This window comes from Sorex fumeus, unplaced genomic scaffold (genome assembly GCF_029834395.1).
Source record: "Sorex fumeus unplaced genomic scaffold, SorFum_2.1 ptg000034l, whole genome shotgun sequence".
Classification (NCBI taxonomy): Eukaryota; Metazoa; Chordata; class Mammalia; order Eulipotyphla; family Soricidae; genus Sorex; species Sorex fumeus.
Genome location: NW_026606091.1, coordinates 39826385 through 39839331, shown reverse-complemented (window position 1 = coordinate 39839331; position 12947 = coordinate 39826385). Strand labels below are relative to the sequence as shown.

General features: G+C 43.8%; 1 protein-coding gene across 3 annotated transcripts in view; it reads left to right on the top strand.

Moving 5' to 3' along the window:
- Positions 1 to 12947, top strand: part of ABCA1 (ATP binding cassette subfamily A member 1) — a 148852-nt gene that overhangs the window by 33156 nt on the left and 102749 nt on the right. For all 3 annotated transcript variants that reach the window (XM_056117375.1, XM_056117377.1, XM_056117376.1), the window contains exons 3-5: positions 3969 to 4062; positions 9346 to 9487; positions 10900 to 11018. In XM_056117375.1, coding sequence (XP_055973350.1) covers positions 3969 to 4062; positions 9346 to 9487; positions 10900 to 11018 — 355 coding nt within the window. The remainder of the gene's footprint in view (positions 1 to 3968; positions 4063 to 9345; positions 9488 to 10899; positions 11019 to 12947) is intronic.

Genomic DNA, 12947 nt, shown 5'->3' with positions numbered 1-12947 from the left:
GAAGGATAGAGAGATGGTACAGCAGGTAGGATGCTTGCCTTGCACATGGCCAACCTAATTTTGATACCCAGAACTATATATAGTCTCTTTAACAGCAGCAAGTGTCATCCCTGGGCAGAGCTAGGAGTTTGCTTTGAGCACTGCTGGGTGTGGCCCCCACAATATAAATAAAAAGTTCAAATGGTAGCTTTAGTATTTCAAAGTTGATGACTACCTTATTCTTTTTTTGTGTGTGTGGGGGGGGTCACACCTGGTGATGCACAGGGGCTACTCCTGACTCTGCATTCAGGAATTACTCCTTGCAGTGCTCAGGGAACCATATGGGATGCTGGGAATCGAACCCAAGTCAGCTGTGTGCAAGGCAAATACCCGACATGCTGTGCTATTGCTTCAGCTTCCGTATTTATATTTTTAAATTATGCTTTTGTTTTTTTTTCTGGGTTGATTATTGTTTCCAAATTTATTTATGATCAAGCTATATTTTAAAACCTTTATTCCTCTCAGTTAATATCTCTACAAAATGGCAGGGAATAATGAAGAGGCAAACTGACAATAGCATAAGGACATTAGTCAAAAGTCTTAGACACGTCAGTGCCGTAGAGTGAGGTAACTATATGTGTATAAAACTGTAAGAATTGACACTAGTTTGGATTGTGACCGCAACTCTATTAAGCAACTAAAAGTACATTTGTAAATATTTTTATTTAGTTGGGCTGGAGCGATAGCCCAGTGGGTAGGGCATTTGCCTTGCACGCGCAGACCTGGCCAACCCAGGTTCGATTCCTCCACCCCTCTTGGAGAGCCTGGCAAGCTACCGAGAGTATCTCGCCTGCACAGCAAAGCCTGGCAAGCTACCTGTGACGCATTTGGTATGCCAAACACAGTAACAACAAGTCTCACAATGATGGAGACATTACTGGGCCCGCTTGAGCAAATCAATGAACAATGGGAGGACAGTGCTACTGTGCTACAGTGCTTTATTTAGTTAACACACACACACACACACACACACACACACACATATATTGTTTACTATTATATGGTTAATTGTCCTTATATTGTATAAACATTGTTGTCATGACTGCACAATATGTTGTTTAATTTTTCTGTTGTTATGCAGTTGTTTCCAATATTTTGGAATGAATAACTTCATGTATGTAGTTTTGAAATATTTTACATTTAGTTCCGTAGAAAGAACTGTAGGGATTATTACTTGGTCAGTGGGAATATACATGACTTTTTGAATACATATGATCAGATTGCTTTACTAAAGGACTCAACTGAGATTTTTCCATCTTTATCTAGCAACTTTAGTTCATTCTCTTGGTGAACAGTTTTTTTTAAACCCTTATCACGTGACAGACTCAGTTGGGAAAAATTGCCCTCAGACGAGAAGTTCTGGGGCGAGAAGGGCTGATAAAAACACAGTATTTCTTGGATGTTCCTCAGAGGGACTTCCAACTTAGCTGCTAGATGAGGTTTGGAAAATTTCAGTATGTGTTGACTCTTTGGGATTATTTACAGAAGTAAATAGCAGAAGGAGTCCTGCCTTTCGTTGTGGAGACCCCATTATCAACACGTTTCCTTCCTGAAGAGACCCTGCTGTGCTTTGTATTTAAGACAAACAATTTTTGTAATTAGATGGCAACAGAGATTTCCCCTTTGTTGTTATTGTGGTTGCATTAGATAAGTAATACATACTCATTCTGGGAAAATTTTGAAAACAGAGGAAAGTATTTCAAAAATGTCCCATGTTCTTATCAACCCAGGACATCCTCCACTGTCATCTTTATGTTTCCTTCTAAAAAGAATGAATACAGGACCAGAAAGGTAGTACAGTGGGTAGAGCGTTTGCCTTTCACACATCAGACTCTACCCCATATGGCCCTCCGAGCCCAGCCAGATAAGAGTGCTGAATGTAGAGCCAGGAATGAAACTGGAGCACTCCCAGTTGTACCCCCACACCCCCTCAAATAAGAAAAGATAAAACGACTTAAAGAAGAGTTTGGCTGCATGCAAGGCAAACACCCTGCCGCTGTGCTATCGCTCCGGAGTGATAGCACAGCGGTAGGGCATTTGCCTTGCACGCAGCCAGCCCGGCCGAGCCGGGTTCGATTCCTCCGCCCCTCTTGGAGAGCCTGGCAAGCTACCAAGAGTATTCAATATGCCAAACACAGTAACAAGAAGTCTCACAATGGAGACGTTACTGGGCCCGCTCGAGCAAATCGATGAACAACGGGAGGGCAGTTTTATTATTAAAGAAGAGTTTATTGTGGGACTTGGTCAAAATACCTTCGAAATTAAAAATGGATTACTTAAAATAGTGGGGGGAAAAACAAAAATGAGGAAGAAAGTAAAAGCAAACAATAATCTGAAATAACAGCAAGAGCAGAAAGATTCAATTTTGATCGGAAAACCAAGTGACTAATTTTTTATTAAGAGAATATTTTTAAAAAATGCTCCTTGTGTTATGTTAAAAGAAAAAGAAAAATGCAAATTCATATTCTGAATAATCTCATTTTTAAAGGAAATAATATTATTCATAAAAAAGACAAAAGTATTAACAGAAACACCGTGAACTCAATTTACTAGGAATTACGTCTGGGAGGTAGGATTAAAGGGGACTTTTACTTACCTTTTATTTCTTTTCTGTATCTTATTTCATTTAAAAGTTTCCATAATAAAAATGCATGAATTTGAGGCTCAAGAAAAAATTCAGTTTAAAGGAAAGGGAGGATTTCATAAGCAGTCATGTTTTGGATTTATCTCTCTGAGGCTACACTGATACCCGTTACAACTAGAATCCTGGTTCTCTCCCCAGATTCTTTGTTGGTCAAGTTAACTAGAACATCAGGGTATAGCAATGAATGGAATGTAAGAGGAGAGGGGCTTTGGGCATTATAACGTGTGGTTTGTCAACACCAATAGTTGACTTAAGAGATGTCTTACAATTCTGTCTCTCTGCTCATTTGTCCTCACTGAGGTGAGATTTTTTCCCCTCTGCTCATTTGTTACTCACTGAGGTGAGATTTTTCCCTCAGAGAAACCTTCTTGCCTAAACCAGTAGATGATGCTTAAGTTCAAATGCCTTCTATCCCACTGAGACGATGGTGGCCAGGCCTGATTAGAAGGACACTGGCTGTCACCCCCAGTCTTTCCACTTTTGGGTACATACAAGTCAGTGTGGATCTCTGTGTAAATTTCCATTACTTTCTGTACCCTCTTCTTGTCCCCATGGGGAAGGCATGCTTTTAGGTACCTTTAATAAAACAGAAAGGAAAGGGAGAAAGAAATCTGGGAGATTGGGAAAAGAACTGAGTGGAGGGTGGATGCTAGACTTCATTCACGATAACAATGTCATGTTTGTTGATGTCATGTTTGCTGAAACCTATTGAATGTCCTAAACTAATCTTATCTTAATTAAAACTTACTAATAAAGGAGTGGAGGTGATGTGTATTTAGGTTTTCAGGTTGCCCAGGTCCTTTGCATTCAACAAAGATCAACAGTTTTATATATGCTAAGGCTGGTGGGCAAAACTGACTTCTACCCAGTACCCGTCTTCAAGGTGCTAATAATTCAGTGGTGAGAAAATGTGTGAACTTGGGTTCTGAAGAAGATAATGCTTTTGGCAGGAGTATCTAACAGTGATATGTACAGGAGGAGAACTTCTAATTCATCCTGAGATTTTAATGAAGGGGATCATGCCTGGTTTAGTCTTGAAGAAGGAATAGAAGTAAGTCAGATGAGACAGAGTAGGAAGTATCTTCCCGTTTTTAAGGAGAACATGGAGGCATGGAGTGGAGTGTATTTTAATGTGAGAGAACTGCAAACGTTCTAAAATCAGAATGTTAGCAGAGACTGGAGAAGTTGATGAGTCTAATTTTTCTGTGGCATGTCAGATGCCTCGAGACCTCGTGCAGCCATCTTATTTCTATATTCACAGTGCCCTGTCTTATTTCTCACTCAGCTTCAACTACTGCTGGAAGTGGCCTGGCCTTTGTTTATCTTCTTCATCTTGATCTCTGTCCGGTTGAGCTACCCACCCTATGAGCAGCATGAATGTGAGTATCTGGGGTGTACTGCTTGAGACTCACCATTGTTAAGCAAAATGTCGGCAATAGACACGGACTAATTTTGGGTGGCTGGGGGCTGGGGGGTACTAGATGCGTGTCTATACTTTTTTTTTTTTCCTTTTTCCCTTTTTTAAAAGTAAACTCACTAAGATTTAAAACTCACAACTCTTATCACTTATATTCTTTTACTACAACTATTTAATATAGTATTGGAAGTCTTGTCACAGCAAATCATTCAAGAAGGATATTAAGGGCATCCAGATCACCAAAGAAATCAAAATCTCACTCTCTGCAAATGACACACTATTCTTAGAAAATGCTAAAGAAGAGGCTCCTTAGAAACAAAAGAATTGAAAAAAATCAACTCACTGAAATGCATGGCTTATCTTTTTTTTTCTTTTTTGGTCACACCTGGTGATGCACAGGGGTTACTCCTGGCTCATGCACTCAGGAATTACCCCTGGCGGTGCTCGGGGGGACCATATGGGATGCTGGGAATCCTACGCATGTCGGCTGCGTGCACGGCAAACGCCCTGCCCGCTGTGCTATCGCTCCAGCCCCTGCATGGCTTTTCTATATGCAAAAATAGAAGAGAGAAAAGGGCAAGGGCTATCTTTGACTTTTTCCCCCCCAAAGATCTTTTTTTCCTTTCTTTTGTAGTACAGGGATCAAACCTGTGTCCCCCACACAAACGGCAAAAGCTGTGCCATTGAGCTACACCCCTGCCATGCCTCTCCTGTTCCCCGTACCTGGTATCTTTAGGAAACACCATAAGTGAAAATGGCTTAACACAGGAAAGGTTTTTAAACTTTACTGACAAGGCTTTATGAACTCAGGAAACAGTGTTTAGTCTTAGAGAATGATGATAATGGCAGTGATCACTGTCGTCACTGTTTTATATGTTTGAAGCCTTGAAGGTAAAATAATCTTACTGATAGTACAGAAGGTTGGTGATTCAAACTGCTGGAAGTCAGAGTCTTAATACTGCTGTCTTGTGGTCCCTGCTAGTTTCTTTTTCATATGCACTGTACCTTTCTGCCTAGTTGCACATCACGGACCATATCACTTAAAGCAACATATGTGTAGAAATCAGGTTGCCCGACACTTCCTTTGATGTTTATAACAGACGTGTTCAGTCAACTTTCTTAGGGACTTTTTTATTTATTTATTTATTTATTTTTATTTTTGTGGCCTCTTCTTTTTTTTTTTCCCCTTTATTGTATTTTATTTTTTTAAAGTTGTAGATTTACAATTTTTTGTGTTTTGGTTTCAATTATACAATGATCAGATACCCATCCCTCCACCAGTGCCCATTTTCCACCACCATGGATAATATCCCTCCCACCCCCATCCCCCCATCCCCCCTGTCTCTGTGGCAGGGCAATCCCCTGTGTTCTCTCTCTCCTTTTGGGTGTTGTGGTCTGCAAAAGAGGCATTGAGTGGCAAACATGTTCAGTCCATAGTCTACTTTCGACATGCATCTCCCCTCCTGGGAGGATCCTCCCAACATCCTTTATTTGGTGCTCCCTTCTCTATCTCTTAGGGACTTTTAAATAAACTTTAATAAACTTTAATAACTAAATAAACTTGCTTTGATTTTATGAGAAGTAAATTGGGACTCTAGAATAATGCATGGGTTTGTCTACAGTCACATATTCAGTAAGTGACAGATTAAAAAAAAAAAAGCTTAAGTTATCGGAATCTAAATTCTTTGTTTTGCTGTGGCCTTTAAACTGACCACAGGATGGAGCCTACAGTGAGATGTGGCCACAGACTCACACTTTAGAGGTCAAGTTGGCTTGGCTTAAATCCTGGCTTCATCAATTACTAATTCTGTCATTTTGGGAGAACTGCTCCACTGCCATCTTGACTTAGCATCCCGGTGCCTGAGTTTCATCATCTCTCTAAGTGGGGAGGGGTAATAGCTCCCTTTTATAGATGTCGTGAGTGTCATGTCACAATCACTGGATGACTTTCTGCTGGACACTGCAGAATCGCTTCAGTCCGAAGGAACATCGCGTAGGCGGTTTAGCTGTTGCTTTGTCCCTGTGACATTTCTTGTCATGAATCAACACTGCCCACACCCTTAGCCCCTGAGGCACGTGGGATATAGATCTTCAGGAAAGAGATGGGGAGGAGAATCACCTCTCCCCTTTTTTGAGTCCATCGAGTCAGTATTTGGCTGCTGGAGGTAGGCACCCAGAGCCACTCCTAGCCATCTTTCTGCTGACAAATCAGAGCTCGATTTTGCACTGTAGTGCTTGGAATCACTGGGTGTTGCTTAGAGCTACCTGTCCTGTACCCAGTGGGGCTTAGGAAGGGGGCTCATCGTACCTTGGATAGAATTTAGGGCCTCACATGTGCTAGGCATATGCTGAATCCCTTTGACTCATGTCTTTGGCCCTAGGGTCACCTTTTAACCCCTGTCTCTCTCGTATCACACAGTAACAGTTATTTGCCCATTATCTGCTTGTACTAAGTTTAAAAAAGAACTCTATGGGTACTTTCCTAGACATTATCTTCTAGTTTCACCGAAAATTAAGAAGAATATGAAATGAAACTTGCACTCAGTTTGTGGGCTTAGAAGGTAATTCTGTCTTCTCTTTTGGAACCCAAAGAGATTTAGCTGATAGCTGAGTAAATGGAAAGCTACCCGTGACGTATTCGATAGCCAAACACAGTAACAAGTCTCACGATGGAGACGTTACTGGGCCCGCTTAAGCAAACCGATGAACAACGGGAGGACCGTGACCGTGACTCAAATTTTACTTAGGTATTACTCTAAGCACCACCAAAGAACACATTTGAGAGAAAAATCAACTTTACAGTCTGATGGCTGTTCTCTTTGTAGAGGCGTCACAGACTTGCAAGATGGGTATGAAAAACTGCTTAGATGTTGGCATCAGACAAACTGGGGTTTTCTCTGTCAGTTGCCAAGATTGTGATCTAGGTCAAATTGGTCAAACTGTTGAATCTAGATTCCTTTGACACAGATCATAGATTCTCAGAGGTGTAAAATTCCTATAGCTATAAAAGGCAGATAAAAGTTTAACCCTCAATTTATGCACTTCTTTCAGAATTGCTCTCTATTCTTACCACCTTCCAGCCATCTAGCTGAAAGGACACAGTGCTCAAGTGAAGCTTTCTGAGTGTCTTGTCTTTGGAAACAAAGATTGGTGGCTAATTTTTAGCCACTAATCTTTCTCAATATTTGCCAGAGCCATCAAGGTCCTGATAAGATCCCTGGATCCTGGGTCACCATTGTGCTATTTGATTATCTTCCTGCACACCAAAAGTTCTCACCATGCTTTTGTTGGTTAGTAAGCGGGGACAAAATCCATCTGGAAAGATCTTCACTTAACCCACCACTGTTCATTGTTTCCTGGACCAGTACCACTCAGTTGTTGGTGCCAATCTCCCCAGGAGGTATAAAGAGAGAATCCCTTTGTCCTTGAAGTATTTGGTTGGATTGCATAAATCTCCTCTGAAAGAAGAGCAGCTGTTTAGGCAAGGGACCTTGTTTGGTTTTCCTTGAACTCTTAACTGGGAGATAAAGAGGTTAACTAAGCAAATGTTCAAAAGGTCAGAGTCCCTGCAGAGGGTATCTGATCTTGTTGCATCCTTTTTCTACTGTAAAGCAAGGATGTAACAAGTTGTCTCTCTGGTTGGAATATGGGTAGAACAGAAAGATGGAGATAAAAGGACTTCCATACTGAAATATAAGCTTTGCAAGTTCTGCCTGTAGTTAACTTCAGAGGAGAATCTGGTAGCAGTATGCATGGAAGTAAACTGATGAGTGGAAGTTTCTGCTTTGGAGGAAAGTTCTAAGTTGGAAGGCTTGTTACTGACTAGGTAAGAATAGAATTATTACTTTTGTAGGCTCACCACTCTTGTGGCACGTCATTGCCATAGACCCATTCATTGAGCTTTACCTCAGGTGACGTTTACCTCACTCTGCTGCCTGATTTACCCATAGGAATTCCTAAGATGTAGGTCTGAAGAGAAAGTACAGTATATAGGGCACTTGCCTTGCATGTGGCTGACCTGGATTTGATTCCTGGCATCCTATATGGTCCCCTGGGTCCACCAGGAGTGATCTCTGAGTAGAGACTCAGGAATAAGCGTTGATCACTGCTGGGTATCACCCCCCAAACCAACAAGTAAAAAAATTAAAAAAAATTAAAATAGTAAAACCCCCCAAGAATTCCTAAGATGCACACTACAACAATGTGAAGTAGATCGCCTTTTTGTACCCATTTTTTTAGGCGAGGAAACTGAGGGTTCAGGATTCAGTGACTTGGCCAAAGGTGCAGTTTCATGAGCTGCAGGAATTGAACATGTCCCATAAGCTGTTTGGCCCTTTGCTTCCTGGAGCCTTAGTTCTTAGTGCTTACTGGCTTGTGTTGGGGCTCACAACTAGACAGAAGCCTTGGCCTTTCTCTCCAGAGGAATTCATACGTGCTTGGTCCGCAGGTTGAGTCTCTGCCTCCTAGACACATTTATCTTCCTCCCCAACATCTGACTGCCACATACCCAAATTGCCTGTGACACTGGGGACCAGACCTCAATCTACCTGTCAGCCTGTGTCAGAACCTCCTTCATAAGGGAGGAAGGAGAGAAAAGGGAGGCAAGACACTTGCACCAGTATAGCTTTGCAGATGCTTTGCTAACCCCGTATCAGTGTATTGATTAGATGTCCTGGAGAAAGTGGTGAGCCCATAGAGGAGGTGAAGCAAACACATGTTTGATCAACAGAGGATAGAGCCAGAGGGGTCTGAGAAGAACTGAGAAATCCAGGGGACTGCAGGTACCAGGGAAGATGCTGGAGTTGGGATCCTAGAGATGGGGGTCCTCCTAGTCTTGTCCATGGTTTCCCCGAGGCTCATCGAGCTGTAGTTTCAAATGGGAAGAAATTGGATTAGGTCATCTCCAGGAAAGCTCTAGATGAATTAAAGATGAACATGATGATTGAGTTCTTACTGCACACAGGACACTGTCTGCACATGATCTAATCTGTACTCTTGGCATTTCCAAGATTGTATCATGGTTCTCCTTCTACAGATGATATCACAAAGGTTGGGGACCAGACTCTGATGTCAGGTTTCTCATTTTAGAGGTGGTAGTTCTCTGGAAGGGGGGTATAGAACTCATGGATTTGGGATGGAGTCTAGAGGTATGGTTGCAACTAAGAGATAAAGGTTCCTATGAAGTCCTCAAATCACTTCAAAGCATTAATGATTCTCCCTGTGATTTTCTTCTCAATTTCAACAGGCCACTTTCCAAACAAAGCCATGCCCTCTGCAGGAACGCTGCCTTGGATTCAGGGGATTATCTGTAATGCCAACAACCCCTGCTTCCGTTACCCAACTCCTGGTGAGGCTCCTGGGGTTGTTGGAAACTTTAACAAATCCATGTAAGTACCAGATGACTGGGTCCGACTTTCATTCTCATACTTGGTTATTTTTCTTTCCCTTTTCAGTCCCCAGAGAATTTTGAATGGATGGACTTGAGTGAGGTCACTTTTGTAAAAGTTTTGCATGTTACACAGCCTGCAGAATAAGGGAGAGGAGGATTGCCTCTAAGTTTTGAGACTGTGGGTTCTTGTTTGGGTACATTTTTGGAGTAATAAGTCATGTATCCTTAAACTACATGTTTGGGGGCATTCCTCTTAAAGTGGCTGTGGAGAGCTAGCAAAGCCGCCCCAAGTGATGATTTTCCATTCAGTGAGACCAGTTTGGCACTGCATATGAGACTGGAAGAGCTGGAGGCAGGGGAGGCAGAGCTGTGCACCGGATGAGGCTTCCCTGGAGGGGCCCTGGCCCAAATGGCAGGTTGTGTCCTCTTTGCTAGCCATCAACTCTTATCCCTGTGACTGCCTTACCCTAGTGCATAACGCTACCTACAGGGCACTGCGTATGCTTCTTGAGGGCAAGGATGCTGCTTTCTTGCTTTGGTATCCCTGGTTCCTGACTTCAATCCAAGACTGTAGAATTGTACTGTACTGAGTACTGAGTTTTTGTCCTGAGTGTCTACTGAGCATGGAGATTCTCTGAATTCGCAGAACCATGATGTGAGTTCTGATGGATGAACGATTGAAGATGTATCTAGACACTTTTAGGAAACTGCAGCTGGGCTATGTGGGGCCAATTAGCATGCTCTGAAACCCTAGACTTTGTAGCTTCTTTAATGCAAAGACATGAACATGTTTAATTCATAACCATGTTAGTCTAAAAAGGAATGTAGCCAGATTATATATATATTCTCCGTTTATAAATTTTGATTTTAGAGGAAATTAAAAATTACCAAAAAAAATTGTCTCATAGCAGGTAGAAATTGTCAGCTCATGAGTAACTTTCCTCTCTCTGCTTGAGCGTTGCTCCTGGTGTTGTCTGGGGGACCACATGGTGTTGGGGATTGAACCCAAGTCTCTCATGTGCAAAGCGTGTGCTCATTTTTTTTCTGCCCAAAAATTCAAACAATTTTGTGGACCTCCTAAGAGTATGCTGGGCCCTAAGCACTGTGCCTGTGGTGTCTCTGGGATTAGTCAGTCTGGGGGATGAGGTGCATGCATGTTCGTAGGGGGCCTTCTGGAGAGATGGTGCAAGGGTGGGACCTCAGTTGAAGGAGGGTGGTAGGATTTGGTTTTATAGAGATATGGGGAAGAACATTGGGTGCAGGAAGGTGGGCAGGGGACATGAGGGTAGCACTAAAGCTGAATGTGGAGAGTGGTGGGGGTGGAGCCCTTGGACCAGGCAGGAATTCCTTCAGGTGGGAGAGGCAGTTAGCCTAACAAGGGCTTTTCTGTTTCTCTCGCACCCTCTGTAGTGTGTCCCGCCTCTTCTCCGATGCGCAGCGGCTTCTTTTGTATAGCCAGAGAGACACCAGCATGAAGGACATCCGTAAAGTTCTGCGAACATTACAGCGGATCGAGAATTCCAGCTCAAGTAAGCGAGCGCCTTCTGTATGTGGGGTGTGACCGGAAGTTGTCCTGCACCAGAGAGTTCTGTGCCATGTCTTTCCCCCTGGCCACCGGGCTTTCCTCCTTAGTGGGGCATTGAAGAGAAACGAAGGAAGCTATGGGTCTCTGTCAGACAGGGCGTGAGTTCAGTCTCTGGCACAGTACGGACCCCTGAGACCATCTCTGATGGTTCCGAGCATCCCTGAGCACAACTTGAATGCCACCCAGAAAAAAATGGCCCATTCCGGCGAGATGAGCCCTATCTCCAAAGAGCAGTAGCTGCAAGTTAGGGTTAGTGAGGGCTGTGGTGTGCTGCCAACTTCAGATTTTTTTGGAGTTGACTGCCGATTAGCAGTGAGTGGGTAAATTCATTGACAGAGGCTACGTCAGCCCCTATTAAAGCAATCACAGTTGTAACAGAGCGGGTAAGTAAAAGGCAAACATTCTTTCTAAAAGGAAAGGGCAATTCATCTTTCCCCTAATCATTTGGTTTTGTCTCGCGGACATTTGAACTGTGATCTTTTAAAAAAGAAAGCTCTACCTTTGACCTGGTGAGCGCCCGGGTGCTTTGTCGCGTGCCATTGAGGGAGTGTGCGAGGGGCGGGCAGGGTGCCAGCCATGGCATCAGGCACCCGCTAGAGGACTCACAGATCAGCCTCCCACCAGTGGCCGCACAGGGGGGCAGGGGTGGTGGTGGAGCAGTCCGCTGGGCAGAGGCTAGGATGGCGTGCAGGGGCTGTGGAGAATTTGAAAAGCAGTAATGAAGCTGACTAAAAGTCGATCTGCTTTTATTATCACCATGCACCAGTGGTTCTAAACAATGTCAGTGATAAATGACTCGCCTTCGCAGGCCAGCTGCTGCCACTGCTCCCGAGAAAGTGCTTTGACTAGGCAGAGTGTTGCAGGTGGGTTGGCCTTGGCTGAGGGCCTCCCAGTCTGTGACCTTCTTGACTAAGGAATTGGTGTCCAGCGCTTGAGCTTGAAGCAGACTTGTCGCTTTCTCTCGACCTGTGCTTTGGGCAGGAAAAGAGGCGGCAGAGGAGGAGGAGCTGATGGCTTAGGAACTGAAAGTCCATGACACGGACAAGGTGTCACTGTCCACTGAAGGGACGGGTGTGGCCGTTCTTGGAGCTCCCTGCTCCTGGCTGCGTGGTTCAGCCAACTGGCTGTTGTGTCCTTGTACTGTAGACCTCTGGTGGTCCCAGTGGCTGTCCCAGTGCAGAACAGAAAGGAAGCAAGCGTGATAAAGTTGTTCTTTCTGATCTACTGAAGTACCCAGCCTGGTAGCTCAGAGGCAGAGTTTGGGCTGATTTTTATGCTCCAGGGGGCTGACAGGTGACCCGGAGAAGACAGGGCCAGGAGATAGCCCTTAGAACCTTGTGACCTTATGACTGAGTGAATAAGTCATGAAGTGACTTCTGGTGCACACTTCTCATATTTAAGATGGGGGTAATACAGGAGCCTGTCTCAAAACTTTGTTCTGAGGGATAAATGACGTAAAATAAAGAAACAAAACCTATTTAGGGCTGAAGACACAATTCAGTGGGCTGCCGTGCATGTTTTGCATAAGGATACCTGTGTTTTTTTTGTTTTGTTTTTAATGTTATTTTTGTTTTGGTTTGGGGGCCACATCCAGCGGTGCTCAGGGCTTACTCCTGTCTTTTGGCGTAGGGATCACTACTTCTGGTGGGCTTGGGGGGACCATATGGGGTGCCACACGGGGATTGAACTCAGGTTTGCTGTGTGCAAGGCAAGTGTTCTACCCGCTGTATTATCGTTCTGTGTGTGCCCCCTGCCCCCTGCCCCCTGAGGATACTTGGGTTTACTCCCTGAAACTGCATAATCCCCTGAAGACTGTCAGGGATATGACAGTGTTCCCCTGAACACCAAGGGATATGAGTCTCAAACCAAAGCA